Source organism: Urocampus carinirostris, chromosome 8 (genome assembly GCF_059441175.1).
Source record: "Urocampus carinirostris isolate Australia breed hairy pipefish chromosome 8, RoL_Ucar_1.0, whole genome shotgun sequence".
NCBI classification, from domain to species: domain Eukaryota; kingdom Metazoa; phylum Chordata; class Actinopteri; order Syngnathiformes; family Syngnathidae; genus Urocampus; species Urocampus carinirostris.
The window spans coordinates 29,349,310-29,368,495 of record NC_142356.1 but is presented as its reverse complement, the minus strand read 5'-3'; the positions used below and the strand labels follow the sequence as shown (position 1 = coordinate 29,368,495).

Below are 19,186 nucleotides of genomic sequence, written 5' to 3'. Positions count from 1 at the left end.
CGTCCTATCCGGTATCGGCCCCGTCGGTCCGGTATCTGGTATCGATCCTGTCCGTCCCGTCCTGTCCTGTATCTGCTCACGTAACTGGCATCGATCTCTCGGCCTCTGGCTTCCTGTTGTCCCACGCCAGACTTCTGCCTTACTTCTTCCACCCAGCAATCGCCGAATCACAGGCGTTTGTGTAAACATGCATGACTGCCCCATTCCCGTAAAATAAAGCCTGTTTGAAAAACATTACGCATCTGGGTCCTCCTCCCTTTCTGGTTTTAACAAAATGAGATAATGATGGAAAATGTTTTGAAGGAACTTTGAGAATTTTATAAGACAAAATTGAACCTTTGAGGGTAAGAAGAACTTAGTTGTGGGATACTTAATAACAAGTTAGAAAGACATTTGAGTTTAACAAGAAAATAAACTAGTTATAATTCTGTCACTATGTTGTAAATATTTGTTTCTTCTGCACATTGTCCTGATATTCTTCATCCTTTCTTTCTCTTAAACGCCTTTATTACATGTTTACATGTTACCTTGGAGTGCCATGTCCAATCTTGTTGCACCCAATGTTTCATAACATTGAAACCAATGACAATAAAGACCTTTTTTATTTTATTCTATTTTATTTATGATAAGGAAAAAGGAATAAAGAAATCATAATTTGGAAAACAAAATCAATATTGCAAATAATGTTTTTTTCATATGTATAAGAAGAAAAACAAAATCTGACAAAAGATAAATTGTAATTTCATGGAACAAAACTAATGTATCCCAATTTTTTTTTTCTTTTTTTGGATCAACACACAAATAAATCATTTCTACCTATTTTCCAACAAAGAAAGATCAATGCCATGGCTCAAAACATTGCGGCAGTTTTCCAAATTCAACGACAGGAAATCGCAGGATTAATGTCATCATTTCATAACTTTGCTGAAGTGGGTGGCCAACCCAGGGAATAATGAGACGAACCTTGGTGTTGGCGTATTCCCGCGTGGCCGATCGCAAGAGCTCGGCAACATCGTCTTGCATCTCCACCAACGCTTTGTGACTGCCCGACAGCCGCTACACACACACAAACACACACAATTTAACATTACCGTTGATAAAATAGCGAATAATATGTACAACTATTAGTCTCAAAATCCTAGAAAATCTTGTTCTTGCACTTTATGCTCATACAACAAGTCGACCTGATTTTGAATACACATTTGGGAAGGTCAGTGAACTACAGGAAATATGGTGGGTTTTGCCTTGTCAGTTGAATTCCCAAGATGGTGCCCGGACAAAACATTCCCAAGTGGGCAAATTCAGTCCTGCATGTTTTAGAAATGTCTTTATGTATGCGCAGCTGATTTGTCAGCAAACTTTGGAGAAACCTGATAACAAGCTTGCTGATGGAATTCTAAAGCTACTTCTGTATTGACCAACTTGTACTGGCTCCCAGTCCACTTAAGATGTGACTTTAAGGTTCTCTTAATAATATAAAAATGTTTGCATGGACTTGCGCCCTCTTATCGCTCAGATTTGGTTTCCCCCTATGTTCCTGCGCTCTGAAAATGCCGGTCTACTAGTGACTCCGAGAGCCAAGAAGAAGTCTGCAGGCTCGAGAGGGTTCTCCATTCAGGCCTCGGTGCTGTGGAATGCTCTGCCTCCAGAGATAAGATCTGCAACCTCAGTGGGAGTTTTTCAATTTAGACTTAAGACCCACCTCTATTCAATAGCTTATGATTGATGCCCACTCCATATTTGTTTGGACCTGAAACATGTCAACGCCTGCATCAACCAGCCGGCAGAACTGGGAAGCTGTGTTGTTGCTGTTATGGACTTTTTGGACTATGTCACAGGATTGAGGTGTCGTTGCTGTCATGCACTTTCCGGACAAATTTCAACATGTTACCTATTGTTCTCTTTTATTGATGTTCACTTGGTTTGTGTACTGTTACCCAATGCTAAATCTATTCCACCCCTGGTCAATCCTGGAAGGGGGATTACCACTTGTGAGGCCCCTTCTCAAGGTTTCTTTTTTGCCCATGAGTTTTTCCTTGCCCGCATGTTGGTTTAAATTCAGGCGATGGTGTAATTGTAATCCTGTGCAGTCCTTTGAGACATCTTGTGATTATTTCCAATGCATTTCAATGGTGATCAATTACATGACGAATTGAGCCGTTTGTGAGTCATTCGAGTCAAATGAATATGTAGTAGTGCAATTTTTGTATTCTTTTTACGTTACTATTTTTAAATAAACACCATTTGAACCTGGTTTATATGAATCATTACATCCTCTCATGCTGGATAATTTATTGACGAAGGAATGGCAGAAAATTGTTTTTCTATTTTACTGCACCAAATGGAGATGCTTAAATCTTATTGAGCAGGAAAAGCCTTAGTACCAACGATCTACTTACCTGTTGGAATGGGTTAACTTGTCCTGGGTTGCACTTCAGGTAATACTGCAGAATATCTGACAACAAAAACATTACACACACAAGTATCACAAGGAGAATACGCTTCACACCATAGGTATCTGTGACTATGAGGCATTTAGACACAATAAGGAAACAGAAAATATATTTGATTTATACAATATGCGGACAAGCACATGTGTGCAGATGTTATGGTTCCCATGCGGCAAACTTGCTGTAGTGTGTGTGTGTGTGTGTGTGTGTGTGTGTGTGTGTGTGCTTGTAAAGGAAACATCTGCAGCGCATGCAGTCAGCCAGAGCGGAAACAAGTGAGAGACAACAGATCTCATTAAGACAAGAGGAGCCGAGGGGGAAGCTAAAAATGGAGCACTGTAAATGTAAGCTTAATGTAATAGGTGACCATTAGAAAATATTATGTGATGTTGTAAAAGGATTAAAAGCACATATAAAGATTGTACCGTATTTTCCGCACTATAAGGCGCACCTAAAAGTCTTGGTTTTTTTCAAAAGCTGACCATGCGCCTTATAACACAGTGCGCCTTATATATGGCTCAATATTAAATTCGCAAGGTCTCGCAACTACGAGAAACAGCCGCCGACTCCATTTTTCGCGTTGTGCATACTGGGAAATATTAAACGATTGGTAGTTGCCGGGGCTCGTGTTGTATTTGTTTACTAAGTGGCAAAATGGCTACCCCATTAAACTGCTTAATTCATATTCAACAAATACAGTATTTGTCTGAATCCAGGGTTATGACTGGTGAAGATGTAAAGCACAATTTACCTTAAACAAACGCAGAATTATTCAGAATGTCACGTTTGAGAGAGAGAGAGAGCGAGAGAGAGAGAGAGAGAGAGCGAGATTCTCTTTCATACGTGCATTTGTATAAGAAAATGGCTCCTGTTAAGAGACACGCGTACAACGCCGAGTTTAAACTCAAAGCGATCAGTCACGCAGCACAACACGGCAATAGAGCGGCAGCGAGAGAGTTAAACTTAAATGAATCGATGGTACGGAAGTGGAGAAAGGATGAAGATAAGCTCCGCCAAGTAAGGAAAACTCAACAAAGTTTCCGTGGCAATAAAGCAAGATGGCCAGAGTTAGAGGAGACACTTGAACAGTGGGTTGTTCAACAAAGAGCGGCAAGCAGAAGTGTCAGTACGATAACTATACGTATGAAGGCAACAGCGCTGGCACAAAAACACCGGACGTGTTGGATGGCCCATTCACTGAGATATGGTCAATTCGAACACAGCAGAAGAAGAATTCGAGGGATTCGTCGATGAGGAGCTTATAGAGTGAGCTTTGTTTTTCTTTTGTGTGTTTACGTTTTACATTTTACAGTTATTATGTTATTGCTTTGCACTCGTTGTTTTTGCACATTACGAGTGTCACTTTATTGCGATTGCACTAACGTTTCATTTAAAATAACAGTATCAGACGTTTTTTTCTTTGCGTGTTGACTAAATGGACAAAAAATAAAATGATATGTCGATGTTGTTCAAAGATGTCAAAGATGTGTCACGAAAATGCTTTACCTCAGAGAAAATAATAAAACGGCTGTTTATTTATTTTGGGAGTGAATGGAGTTGTGGAAAGCTTGTTTGTTAATAAAGTTTGACCTTTTTGAATATTTTGTTGACATTCCCTTGAGCGTGGCAACATCTAGAGGTTGCATAAAGTAACTACATTCTCTACTGTAGTCAAGTCGTCACATTTATTTACCGTAAATAGCCCTTAATCCCAAAAATGTCTCGAAGGACTGCACAGGATTACAATTACAAAATTGCACAATTACCTGATCTTAAACCAGCATGCACTTATAGCGCCTTATAATGGGGTGCGTCTTATGTATGGCATAAGTTTTAAAATATATCATTCATTGAAGGTGCGCCTTATAACATGGTGCGCCATATAGTGCGGAAAATACGGTAATATTTAGTGCAACCTATTGGTATAAAAGAGTTTCATCCAGTAAAAAAAACAAAAAACAAAACATAGGTTTGAAGACTTGGGAAAATACAACTATTATACCAATGTTATTTATTATAAAAAAAAATTATAGGTCGAGAAATTTGTATTTCTTTTTAACCATGAAATCCCCACTTAGGTCGCTGCCATGTTTGTCCGGCATCCTGCCGCCACCCTGTGCCCTGTATCACTGGTTCTTGCTTATATCAGACAATACACAAATATTACACATTGGGATTTTAATGGTGATTACAAGTTCTTAAACATGCGAAATGTAAGACAACATGTCTTGTCTTTGACCTTCTGAGCTGTAACGCCAGCAATCTTGCTGGCCTGTCGCCATACAGATCATTGGCAGCATGTTGCACTGCAAATATGCATATGTGCGTGAATGAATTGTTTGTATCCTGCTAAACTGTCTTCTTTCAATTCTTGTTTGTTTCCTATTCAGACTGACAGAGAAAATCGAACTGAGCATTTTGGGGAAACTCGCTGCCTGCACCATAACTAAAACCCGAGTTCTGTAGTAGACTGAATTGCAAATACATCAAAAACTGAATAATGTGATTGAATAGGGACTAAACAAAACATCTAGGTTTATGTGATATTTGCAGTAAACATAATCACTTTGTCAGCATTTATTATGGCCCATTCCTAACTGACGAGCAAACTGCGCTCCATAACGAAAAATTGCAAAATTACCTCTTTGAAAAAGGGATAGAAACTGGTAATTGTATCAATGAGGTTGATGCTATACAATTGCAAAACTCGACAAGCCAGCAATACCTTGATCGATTACAGCATTCTCCTTAGTGGCGAGGTTGATGTACGTGTCAGGAGAAACGCAGAAATCGCTGGCCGACTGTGCGCGAGAGCACAAAAACAAGTAGATTACATCACTGCAGAGCCAGGCGACGGCCCTGCGACGTTGCCGTGGCGACGCACTTACCGCAGCGACAGACAGTTCCAGGCCCAGAGAAATCCAACTGATGATGAGCGTCAGAACGCCCAGCAGGCACACTCTGCGGATGTTCACAGACAAATCTTCAATATTGATTCCCAAAATAATGAAACAGAGTTCCAGTAAGGTAACGCATACCCAATAAGAGGTCCTCTTGAGTTCCGAATGAGGCCAAAAAGAACCAAGAGGCAAATAAGGACATCAAACAACAGCAGGCAAAGGTAGCCTAACCACCTGTAAGAACATTATTAGCATTAGCCATACAATAGTTTTACAACAGTAAAACAACTACATCAGACTAAACTGAAGGTCGGAAATGTATGGCTCGCGAGATAAATATAGCTCTTATCAAGAGTACATCTGGCTTGGAGATAAAAAGAACGACATCATAAACCTCATTGTGACTTTCCAATTTTAGTCTATGTGAAGCTAATCCAACACTGAAAATAGTCCTTTCAATCCAAAATTTATAGGACAAAGTTTCGACTACAGTTTATATTAAGGGTGTTACAACAACAGACTCTGTTTTGGATGTACGCATATAAAGATTTTATCATATGGAAGCTCATTAAACATCTATAATCACTGTGGAGACAGTATGAAACCCACAGAAACAACTGTAAACATCCAGAAACACCAGCCAAGCACCCAGAGATTTGATTCGGTGAGCTTAGGGGTGTGCGGATCTCTGCGTACATAGCCGACTCCCCTCTTTCTCCCACCCAGCGCCCTCTGCGCCATAGGTAAATAAATCGGTATTCTTCTCGCTTGCAATTTTTTTTAGATATTTTTACAAATTAACTCAGCTTGCACCTTGTTTTGAAACCATTATTTATGACAAAAATTAAGGTCCAAATGAACTTTAATGACCATAAGTAACTGTGGGAGCGAGACAAATTTTAATTGGTACAACATTTGTTGAAATGGGACACAGGCTCGGGCATTGTTATTAATTCATAGATTTTATTAAATCATTAAACACAGTCAAACAAAATGTGCTGAAGAACTAGCGTTTGTCTGGAGAGCTGGTTTGTTGCTTTTTTGTGGCTCTCTAAGAAATATTTAGCTTTCGTGGCTCTTGAAAATATAATGAAAATTTCTAGCGATAAGTCTGGAATTATGAGTAATTGTTGAAAATCCAATATTTTGGGGCAGATTAACATTGGTTCTTTAGCTTTCACCTGACAACAATTACTTTCTAAACAACAACAAAAGTAAAAGAAAGAGATGAATCATTTTTCCGTTTCCACTTATGACCTGTAGAAGTCAAAGGCCTCGGTCTGGCGAGCCAGGTTCTCCAAAGACACTGCCGTGTTAGCCCAGAAGGGGACGTCCACCATAAGCTTGACAAGCTCGTCCAGCTGGCCCTGCAACTTCTGGACGATGGACACGAAATCCGTCTGCTCTTGATAAGCAGTCTCCAGCTGGGCCAGATTTTCCTCCACCGTCTGGTTAAGCGCTCCCGCGCTATCTGACACCTGCGGCGAGAACGTGGAATCAGTCTCTGCCTTTGGGATTTTTCATTAGTAACATGTTGAATACTTCCCTTGAGTGGCACGTGAAGGAATCATTCATTCATACGATTGCAATGTTTGTCATTACATATTTCTTTCAGAATTTCTTTCCCCTTACCAGTTTTTCGATGCCTGACACAGTGCGGTTGGCGTGTCTCAGGGAGTAGGCAAGCCGACTGGCGCCGTCACTGGACTCGCCATTCCCGTAGAAGCCCACAGCAATGCCAGCACTGAAAGGAATCAAACGGTGAAGGCAAACGAGGTCAGACAGCAGTTAGCTTTGTGACTTATACAGTTATTATTATTATAGCTCTTTAAAATGTCAGTGGGACCACCCTTTCTTCCTAAACAATCCCTTTAAACGTTATAGCCGACCGCCCAGCTATTGTGTACTGTCATAGCGTATGTGTACTGCTGTTACTGGAGGAGGGAATTTACAACTACGGTTGAAAGTAATTCATTGTAGGCCATTAAATCCTACTTGCACACAAACAAGTGTGATAGTGGTGCAGCAATAACACAAATCCTCATCTGCTGACAGACTCAAGAAGGAAGTGGACATTAATATCGATTGTAGTTTATGGGATGAAATAATTAGATTTTCTTATGATCTTATTGGGATTTTACCCTCACACATCATCATCTCATACAAACGTCCGTTTATGTCATATTTTCATTCACTAATAGTGCCCCATCCCTTGAATAAATGAACACCACACCACAAATACAGTGCCATGAAATGTATTTGCTCTCTTCCTAAATTCAGTATTTTTTTGTTTGTTTTTTCTTATTTATCACACACAAATGTTTCATATCAGCAAACCATTTTTAATATCACTCCAAGACAACTCAATGAAATACAAAATGCAGTTTAGAAATGTTGACTACTTTTATTAAAGGAAAAAAAATCGAAACCTATCTAGCCCTATTTGAAAAGTAATCGCCCTCTTAAGCGAGTTGGGCCACTTTTGACAGCGATAAGAGAAAACCTTTATGATAATTGGTAATGAGTCTTTCACAATGCTTTTAAATCTGCCCTATTAAAGGGTTTTGTAGCAAAACTACCCGTTTAAGGTCACACCAAAGCATCTCAATTGGATTTAAATCCAGACTTTGACTTGGCCATTTAAAACCTCTAAAAGAAAACCACTTAAAAAATGTATTTCTCTCCCTTTGATATCCATTACTCTCAAGGTACAAAACCATGCTTTCTCTTCACCTGCGAGCAGCATGCAATCCATTGGAAGCCTCCTTTACTAACACCATTTGAGTCATGAGTTAATAAAAGAAGTAAAGTAGCTGAGTTTGTGTACTTACAAAAGTAATTCAGTATAGTATTAGTTACTCCCAAAAGTATTTCAATTACTGTAATGCTTTGCCAGTAACTAGTCACTGACCAACACTGGTAACCACATATTCAACAGGTCTTCAAGTATCAGAAAGAATGTTCCACTACAGCAAGAAAGCAGGACAAGACTGTTCATGCTAAGAGTGTCCACTCCCTGAGGAGATTCGCCTGCTATGCTTACGTTAAAAATGTATTCAATAAATACCGTCATGTTTCTGGACACAAAAAAAGGACACACACAAATATTTCAGTTAAGTATAAGTCATTCACTTCATCCCACACACTAACACAAACGCTGCAAACCTTTTTTCATGAATGCAAAATTGTCTTCTGTCCGCTACGTGCAAACTGCTTCTGTTGCCATGGCAACATTTCTAGGCCAGCGAGAGGGCCAAAGAGGGAGCGAAAGAATAAGAACGCAGCCGAAACGAAACAAGATGACGTCATCGTCAAAGAAAGAGGCATATTAGGGAGAGGAGGCTGAAGTGGGAAGTGAGAAAACCAACACCAGCATCCGCCTTAGTCATCCGTCAGTCAAGTTTCACATGTTGCAACTGGCACACACAACTAACCCAGTGCAACTACACGACAGCTTTGTGTTACACCACACTGACACTTATGGTTTAATTTAATGTTCCCAGTAAAAGTTTGACTTTTTCCTTGCCCCAGTGTAGGTTTCAGATCAGGGGATGTGGTAGCGCTGGTCTGTGCAGCTGTTTAGGACTTAATAATAATCATTATACAGTTGAAAAAAGACGGGCATTTTCTAATTGCTGTGTGGAAGGGTAAAAGTGAAGCCGGATTTCTGGGTTTTGGGTTATCTTCTGTGTGAAGGACAAAACCTATATTATGTCAGATTTTCAACCCTCTCAATTTATACATTTTCTCCAAATGTTATACATTTTTTGAGATCATATCAAATTGTGTACACGGTATAATCATTTTTACCAGGATTTCTTTTTTTTTCAATTTAAAAAAAAACTTTATTTAGACCAATATTGTCTTCCCCATTGCAGCTCTAATCCAGATCTTGGTCACTTGTATCAGATGGCATTTATTTTTTGTTCATATTGCAGTCTTCTCCGTAAAGCATGATTTGCAAATGTTTATTTTTGTTTATTGTCAATTTATATCCATTTCTATATTTTTCAGGGTCAAACCTTTATCTTATAATCAAAGAATTCTCCAGTTATATTTGTGAAAGTAAACAGAAAAACTCAAGGATAAGTTCGACATAAAAAAGAGTAGAATCTCTCCAAAAAGTGATGGCTTGACTAAAGGTCCTCATTTATAGTTATGTGTCCTGTGTCAAGAGGATTTGAAAGTTGCTGCAAGTGGATTCCTACAGTGAGAGTTTTAGCCATCTAAATAAAGTACATACAGAATACAGGAAGACAATGGGCACTGATTCTCTGACATCTTTGTTACCAATTAAACAAAATTGTGACAGTTTCTGTAACATAGTAAAATCGTCTGTAGAACAGATGAAGTTGCTAATTCCTGCATTGCTATGTACAATAAGCATGCAGGAATTTACTGCAAGTGGGGAAAGAACAATGAAAGGTGCTTATTGCTTAATAAGGGTATTTTCAGTCATTAATAAGAGGAGCATTGGCTAAATTGCAGTGAAAGATTATAGCCTAATCTCACAAAATGAAAAAGCCCATTCTCATATTTTCATTATTCAGGGTACAACTTGTTCATGGCCAAATTCCAGCACTTTTAAAGGACTTTTAAATGTTTCCAGTAATATTAAAATAAAAAATCTGGTGGGATTTGTGTATTTTGCAAACACAAATATATCTGCGATTTAGATTATTAATTTTTAATCTTGCATGTGTATCAAGACATACTGTATGATTTTTAGATCTGTATAAATCGCAAAAATAGTAAATGTCCATGGTTAATACATAATTTTTGCACTAATGCATATATCATAGCGCCCTGTTTAGGTGTAGCATGCACTGGTCCTCTTGGGCACAACCCGTAGGGGGCAATGACACTTCATAAGACAATACAGTAAAAACTAATGCCAGCTGTAGTTCATCACAGGGGAAGAAGAAATGCAATGGCATGACGAAGCCACCACAGAGTAGTGTCTGCGTCATTTTTAAGCAGACGTATTGAGAAACTTGGCAGCAACTTCAAGCACTTAGAATCACTTCCCCCAAAATTCAATCACTTTTTAATTCTTGAAAACGCAGCACTAACATTTTTTTTTTGTTCAAGTATTTCAAGCACCAGTACGAACCCTGTTTATGCTTTATGTAGTGAGCAGTTAAAAAAGTCACACTGCAAAACCCTCAAGAAAGTCTCACCTGCACACTAAAGTGGCAATGATGACACACCAAGCGGTGCAGCAGCAATCTGCACTTGGCTGCTGAGAGTGCGTATGATGCGACGATGACGAAGACGACTCGTCATTCTTGCGGCGGCGGCAGCAAAGCCAAAACGAATAAAAGAGGAGGAACAGGAGATCCAGACCCAGGCACAACAGAGCCACGGAGCCCAGCAGAAGCACAGACTGCAAAGACAAAAACAAAGCATTAAATTAGTGTAGAGCTCATATGTCGAAGTCAATCATTGAGTATTTTTTTCAATGTATGTCAATCGAGAGAATGATAGAAAATTGCTACTATTGTATTTTTCTTGGAAGTCAAATTAAATAACAAACCACAAAAAAAACAGCACAAAATGACTAAGCAATCAAACACAGTAATGTCCAAAGTCTGTTTAGCCTTCTGTTCTTCTCAAAGATGCCGCACTATTGATATGTGTTGAACCAATGGCGCCGAGGGGGCGGGTCTAGTTAGGCAGTCAGATTTATAAATAAGTTTAAAATTGATCAATAAACCTAAATCTTATTCATTATATGACAGACAAAGCAAGCAAGCAATATACAAACTGTGACATTATTTTTGGTTGTTGTTGTCTTACATTAACTTATAAATGACAGCTGCTATTTTTGATTAAAAGCATCAATAATCAGCCATTATGTAAAAGGTCCATGCGATGAGAAAGAAATACTAGATGGCTTGACTTGTTATTGGCTAATATGTTCACTAATTCTATTGTTTGGGGCTGAGGTGTGCACCAAATCCAAATTGTTGGTCTCACTATTTCCTTCTGCCATGAGGCAAGAAAATTGCATGCCTCACTCTTGACCTGGCGGTTAACTGTTATGAGATGTAAAGCATGGTTGTAAACAAACATTGAAAAGGTGCATTTTCGTGTGCATGAGTCCCCATTGTGGATAATAAGAAGGAAATAAGTCGAGACAGAGGCGGTCAGGAGCAAGTTCTTCCCGCGAAGCAATGATGCTAGCCAATCAGCAAGCAAGGCAACCTGCTAAAAGCCTTCGTGTGTAAGCCAGGGAGCAGGTGGCGGTAGGCGGAGGAGGCGGGAGACCAAAAAAGATGCGCAATATACTACTTTTATCACAGTCGCGAGTCATTTATGCAACTACTTTTCACTGTGGGTGAGATGAATCCTTCTGGACTTGTGAAATTATGTTCCACTATCTCTATCCTTCTCTGGTGGTGAGTCATCCCCCAACCGAGCCCCTTGCACCCTCTGCTCCCCTGGGAGGATCTGCAAAAGTCATTGTGAGGCAGAACCATGCGGAGAGCATCACAAGCTTCCAGTATACTTCCGCTTCTCTCGGGAACAAAAGGAGCCGGAACATTCTCAGGACTCCATTTTGGACCCTCACCAATTCAGCCCCCCTCGACAGAGCCCTCATGACCTCGTTTTTATCCAGCCATGAATTCACTCCACCATGCTTAACATATGCTCGGATTGCACTTCACTGGACTTGGTGAGTGCCTGGGAGTATAAAAGAGAACAACAGTAATGAAACGATTTTATCCTTATTTTCATTCACATTTCTCTTTTATTTTCAACATCGTGACTAATAAGGGTGGGCGGAACTATCCAAATATCGTAAATATCGATACCAGGCGGGTACTTGAAATAGATCGATAGTATGGTCTTGGAACCGATGCTGTCTTCCCGTTTTAACTATCACTATAATAATGTGGATGGGTCATAAGATTATAGATACTTTATAACTTTCAAATTTGATCCAATTGTCCTATGGCTGCCCCCCTCCCCAACCCCCTCTCAAACGCGATGAGTAGGCTCCATAGGCTCGGACAAGGTCTGCTGGCATGTCCATTCACTTGCATTGCAGGTTGTCAGTTTTCGTTAGTTTTTTTGTGTGTTTTCTTATACTTTAAACTTTAAAATGGTCAAACTGTGTGCATGGGGTACATGCAAATCTGATACGGGGTATCGTGAGAGGCTGGGCGATGGGGGTATTTTTACCAAATCGAGCCCCGTCTAAATCAAGACAAGTGTCTGCTTTGGCTAAAGTTATGCGTCGACCACAGCACCAACTTGACATGAATAAAGTTGATAAGGATAAGGTAAGTCAACATAGTATTTGAGGCATCATATTGTTCGTCGGTAATCATACCTGATTGTTAGCTGTTGTCCAAAGGACTCTGGTCAACATCGGATTTCACCCATATTGAGCATTAAGCCCTGCAGTATGAACCTAGCCTATTTGTTAACTTTTGGAGTTCAGTTATTTACAGGTAAGTTAAAGAAGCTAAAATAACAAATGTTGGCAATGTAATGCTGAACGATTCAACGTAAATACTGTGGCACCAAACTAACGGAGAGGCATTCTTGGTAGCATACAGATGGTGAAAAGGCTTGTCCCGCAAAAAAATGCAGCTTAGACTTGTACTGAAGCTTTTCATTGACCTTCACAACAATTAAATCATTAATATAACTTAAGTGTCTGAAACACATGACAAAAAGTTACCTTATACCTTGGAAGACAACTCTGAAAAGTTGCCTGCCCAGCCATAAAGTTGCCTGCCCCATTTTTACCAACTTGAAACACAATAAGGCAAATAATGACAAAAAACATTGTTGCAAAGTATTGAGGATTGATAATCAGAACATATAACAGAAGAACACTTTAAAATTAGTCTTATTATAAATCTACTTATAACATTCATTGCATGTATATGACATCGCTGTTTTCCATCTGTCATCAGTATGTACCTGTATTTTTACTCATCTTCATTCATGCAATGTTTGCATTGCGTCCTCTGCTACAAGCCACGTGAACTCCTCTTTCCACGATGCTTTTGATGTACGTTTACGTTTTGTAGCGTTATAAATTTTGTTAGCTTCTTTTGAATCTTTCTTCTGGGGCTAAGGTTTTGGCTTGATTACTGACCACTTATTCATTTTTCTTGTGTTCTGTGTGCGCCTACTTTGGAAAATGATATGCAAATGCACGACTTTATAACGCTCGGGAAAGTCCCGTGGCACGAAGTTATTCGATGCAGGCTTCTGATTGGCTGCCGAGTATGCAAATTGCTAAACGAGCCGAACTTACGAAATTTCCAAACCGAACGAAGATTTCGAAATCGGAATAAAGCAAACGTTTTATTTGATTTGAAAAGAAAAAAAACGGAAAAAAAAATTCTTGAAAAAGTTGTCGGCCACCCAGACGTTTTGTAAGTTGTATGCCCAACGTAAAAGATGCAGGCCCCGGGCGTCCGGGCAGACGTCATTTCAGACACTGATATAACCCACCAATGCATAGTTCAGGCCTTTTTGGTGACTGAGATTAAATCTGATATTTATGGGCCTAAAATGCATCACTTGCCTCCAGTGAAATGTCTTCTTCTGCGACACTTGCCAATGCGCTCGTCACAGAATGTTGAATGTTTGTCCGAGTGAGTCAAGGGAGCGGGCGTAGCCATAGCTTAATTCTGTTTAATTCTGTAATTCTTTATTTGATTTAATTTTAAAAATATTATGTGAAGGAAGCTATTTTAGTTGTGTTTGTGACATTGTTTTACAGTATTTTTATTTTCATTTCATTTCTTTTTTTTGGAGTTTGGCTCTCTAGACTTTTGTTCATAAGGAGTGTCTGTGTGAAAGGGTAAGTGTGAAGCACATTGTAAAGCGGTTTGGGAGGTATTCTGTGACTTGAAAAGTGCTATATGAATAAAGACCATTTACTATTTAGTAGAAGTTTTTGATTTTTTTTTCATACTGTTAGTGTTTTTATATTGCATTGTTTACATTATTTGCACTTTCCGAATTTATTTTCAAAAAAATGTTTGATGGAAAGTATAGTTATCATGTTGACATTGTTATAATGTATTTGCTACTTTCTTGGTTTGACTCTCTTGACTTTTGTTCCAAAACTGTTGTAATAGAATATTTAGTTTAGTAATGTTAAAGTTTGCATTGTAATTATTTAATAGAGGACAAACACATTTTGTGACTAAAACATTTGTGCTGTGTTTATACACCCTTTTGTTGGCCAAATCCAAGAATTTTAAAGGGCTTTTAAAGCTAATTTTTCAATTTCTCCAATAACAAAAAAATAATATATTTGGTGTGGATCATGATGTTTTGCAGATCCACAAATATATCTGTGATAAACATTTGCAATTATTTTGTGCCTATGCATTCATCATGACATGATTTTTATATCTTGAGTAAATCACAAATATACAGTATTAGTCGATAATACGTGAGTAAATATATTGGAGAATATCTCCCCATAAAGGTGTTGGGTAAAACTTGGGTAAAAAATACTTGGTTTGTTATTTGCAGGACGTTCTACTCATTACAATTTACCACTGGGAAACACTAACTTAAATTTTTGCATGGCTCTTAATAGATGTCAATAATTGATACATAATCCTTGCACGAATACACGTTTAATAGCGCCCTTTTTGGTGTAGCAGGCATCTGTCTTCTTCGGCGTGACCCGTAGGAGGCGATGGCACTTCATAAGATAATGCAGTTCAAATTAATGCTAGCTGCAGTTAATCACAAAGGAATAAGAAATGCAATGGCAAAGCAAAGCCACCACAGAGCAGTGTCAGTGTCATTTTAAATCGGAGATGTTGAGAAGCATAGCAACAATTTCAAGCATTTACAAGAACTTCTTTGAAAACAGAACATTAAAATTGAAGCATTTTCAAGGATTTCAAGAACCCGTGTGAACCCTCTTTATGGTATAAATAGACTAACGCAAGTGGGATCAATCATCCAATGACACATGACATTTCCAAGCAAAAAGTACTGGTATCAGATGGTATTGTTCGATACTTTCCTTTATTTACTTGGATCGAATGGATACCAAAATTCAAAATATCGCCAATCCCTAGTGAATAACCTTAAAATAAATGTGCTCATTGTGTCAAAATGAGAATTAGAGTGTAAAACAGTTATGAGCAGAAAACCAATCTTAGCTCTCAATAGAATATATGCATCATTTTTAAAATATTTCAATTGATCTCTCGGTTGGCCCTCTACTTAATTGACTTAGATACCCCTTCATTAGAGGGACCCCGCTAGGGACACAGTCAGATTCACTGCAGCAATGTTCTTTTAACAAAAACAAAAATCTCATATTTTAGCCATGTCTTTCTTCCTTATTTGCTCGAAATAATCCATTACCAAACTGCAAATTAAAGGGATTGTCAACAATTTTCAATCTAAACAGTGTTTGTTTACAATCTGAGTTGCACAGTTTATAGCTTTTCCTATTAGGATGGAGGGTGGGCAGAAATTGACTAGGGGGGTGCAGATAAGCGTTGTAGAATCCCAGCCTGGTGGCTTTATCCCTTGCCTATTATCTATGGGCTTAGTGCTGCAAACCTTGCACTCAAACAATCCAGCACCGATGCATTGTTTGATCCGCTGAAGACTTTGACATTGATGTCGATGCTTAAAAGAGATAACACAATAAGCCCGAGTAGTCCTATTGCTCGTCTGCCCTCTGGCCTTAGCATAGTTGTGCATTTTCATTGATTTGTTTGTTCACAAGCCTGCTGAAGATAAAATAATGTATCATATTTTTCACACTATAAGAAGCACGGGATTATACTGCGCATCCCCCAAAAATAGCCTTTTGTGCAGAGTTGGGAATAACGCAGTTATAAATAACGCCGTTATGTAACGACGTTATTTTTTTCAGTAACTTGGAAATCCAACAAATTTTTTCTTTCCTTCGTAAGAAATCCGTTTACGTACTGATGGTTAAAGCAGTGTGTTACTTTGGCTGCAGAACTCCAACAGCGTGGGTTTCCGCTCTTCTCCGAGTTGTCTTTTCGGATCATGTCACCCTTCAAAATAGCGACTACCATATAGTTAAATAGCTATTACAAACATAGTATTCACTAATGCGCCGAAAGAAAACGCTGATGAGGGTTGACTTTTGACAGCACCTGGTCCGTGTCGTTTGCGAGTGAATTGTCTCTTGGAAGTGAATGAGGGGAGTTGGTAGTTAGTTAGCTAGTTCCCTCAGAGACGCCTTCTTTCTCTTATGACTGGTCAACATGCATCTTTGGGGATTCTGTGTCGTTGAGTTTGAAGTTGTTGAGCATAAAAAGATGAATTGTTTTGTATTTTCTTTTTTGTGTAGTTTAACAAATATTTTAATTATATTTCTCGAGTTTTTTATTGTTAAAATTGTTGTCTATATGAAAATGTCAAGTTTTTGTTTTTTTTTTTGCCCCTTGTTTTCCTCTTGTTATTGTATTCATCTTTTGGTTTTGTTTTGTTCCATTTTTGTGTTTTTTTTATTTCCCCCTTTTTTAGGTGATTCCGTGCATAATGTTACTTAATAATTGGTAGTGTAGGGATTAAAGCAACAAAAACAACCTGAAGAGCCATTTGAGACCCGAAAGAGCTGGCCCTTTTAAGTGAGCCGAGCAAGAAAAGCCGGTTCTCTAAAAATAGTCGGAATTCCCATCTCTGCTTTTGTGACACATTTTTTATTTAAAAGGTGCACTGGACTGTGAGGGGCATGAAAATAAAAGTACAGTTGCACCTAGAAAATGTATTCATTCATTCATAAATGGTCAATGTGATTTCTTCACTCCGAAATTTTTTTTAACAAAGAGAGCGTTCCAACACCGTTCTATGTGTATCTCAAAGGCAGAACAGTGACCGCACACATGCACAAATCATTACAAAGGAAACATTATTTTTATCTATTTGATTAAACATACACAATTAAAAATAAAACAATCTAATGGATAAAAACCTCTCATAATTGACATAGCCCTTAAAATTGGATAAAGACAAAAAATTCCATTGTTGCATTTTGGTTGTTGATTAAAATGTAACAAGCGTGTTTGTACAATTAACCACAACAGAGCACTTGAAGACCACTCTATAGGTTTCTCAAAAGCAGAACAGTAAATTGCATTTCCAATTTTATTTACCGTATTTTCAGGCTTATAATAATAATAATAATAAGGCTCACCGGATCACAAAGCACACTTTCAATTGAAAACTTTGGAATAGCGAACTGCCAAGATTAATATTGGTGCATCTTTTAGGAAATATATGTATTTCCTTTAAGTAAATTACAAAAATAACATTAAAAAGACAGTGTGTTTAGTGCCTCCTAGTGGTACAAAACACTTTCATTTAATAAAAAAAACATTGCTTTGAATACGAAGCAAAAATAATTATCACACCAATGTTATTTTTTTGTAAAAAATCTTAGGTTGAGAAACTGAGAAATTGGTATTTCTTTTGCACAGTGGAATCCCCACTTAAGTCGCGACTATGTTTGTCCGGCATCTAGCCGCCACATTGCGCTCTGTGGCACAGGCCTTCGCTCGAACCACACAACATAGCTCCATCTAGCGGTCAAATTATACATGCTGGGGCTTTAAGAATACAAAGCCTGATGCAATATTTTCTCCTTTTACAAGCCAAAAATTCTGCACACAGTGTGTCGCACTGGTGCTACTCCTGGAAAACAAATAAAAAGGGAGACAGGCATGTCCAACGTGACAGGCGGGAGATTAAACGTGGCTGCAGATTAAGCACGGACCAACTAACTTGCAATTAGCACACTCAAGTGTGTGTCACTCCCGAAAGTCTTGGAGAGTGACCGAGGAAGGAATTTGTAACGGGAATTCCGGCTCTTTTGTAAGAAGCGGCTCTTTCATTATCTATATAATCTAAAGAAAGGGGTGAAATAAAGAGAACAAAATTAATAATTACAAAAAAAATAACAAAAGAAGACACAAATAAAAAAAGAAAAGAAAAAGGACGAAAGAAGAAAAAAAGCAAGAAATAATAAGTAAGTAGTGGGGGGGTCAACATAAACAAAGGACAAAAAGTAAAGGAAAACAGGAATAAAGAGAGAACATATTTTTCTCAAGCAAGACAAAAGAATAAAAAAGAGGAAAAAGGAAAAGAAAAATCATAAGGCAGAAGAAAAAAAGTAGATATCTATATATATATTGCAGGGTTCGTACACCTTTTTTCCTGGCCAAATTCAAGCACTTTTTGAGGCTTCGGAAACCAATTTTCCTATTTCTCCAGTACCATTAAAATAAGAAATCCGGTATGAATGGAACATTAGCCCTTTTGTTTGAGGTCATTGAGTGCTCCTCAAATATGTCTGCAATCCACCAATATAACTTTAATTTACATTTTCACATTGTAATCTTGCATGTGCGTTTATCAAGACACCTGATCTTTAGATGTTGCATATTTGTGGGTGTGAGTAGGCGTGTAAATATTTTTTAGACAAATTGCTCTCCATACAGACCACTTACCAGCCCACGTCCTTACCGGATAACTTCAGAATGTGTGCGTATTGTTGTATTGTTGACCCAAAACACTGAAAGTAAGAGTATGTGTTTGAACAGAGCCAGCAAAGATTTGTATTGTAAATTGCGTTTTTAAAGTCACACTTTACAAAAATAATATGCCAGCTCTTGTGTACAGGTGCACAAATTGCAATTTTAAGGAACACAGTTTTTTTGCTATTCCCAAAGGAAACAGACTATTTCAAAACCACTGTAGGAGTCTGTGGCTGCAAGGCATTGAAATAACTGACTGGAACAAGGACATCATTAGGGAATGTCCGCATTTGCGGTACACATTTCATGTGTGGTAAGT

General features: G+C 38.4%; 1 protein-coding gene across 1 annotated transcript in view; it reads right to left on the bottom strand.

Moving 5' to 3' along the window:
- The window catches only part of ttyh3b (tweety family member 3b), a 49,379-nt gene that overhangs the window by 12,910 nt on the left and 17,283 nt on the right, over window positions 1–19,186 (bottom strand). The window contains exons 3-10 of the mRNA XM_088342264.1: window positions 10,531–10,736; window positions 6,983–7,094; window positions 6,608–6,828; window positions 5,489–5,584; window positions 5,339–5,411; window positions 5,176–5,251; window positions 2,400–2,455; window positions 964–1,056 (exon numbers count right to left, since the gene is read on the bottom strand). Of these exons, the coding sequence (XP_088198390.1) occupies window positions 964–1,056; window positions 2,400–2,455; window positions 5,176–5,251; window positions 5,339–5,411; window positions 5,489–5,584; window positions 6,608–6,828; window positions 6,983–7,094; window positions 10,531–10,736 (933 nt within the window). The remainder of the gene's footprint in view (window positions 1–963; window positions 1,057–2,399; window positions 2,456–5,175; window positions 5,252–5,338; window positions 5,412–5,488; window positions 5,585–6,607; window positions 6,829–6,982; window positions 7,095–10,530; window positions 10,737–19,186) is intronic.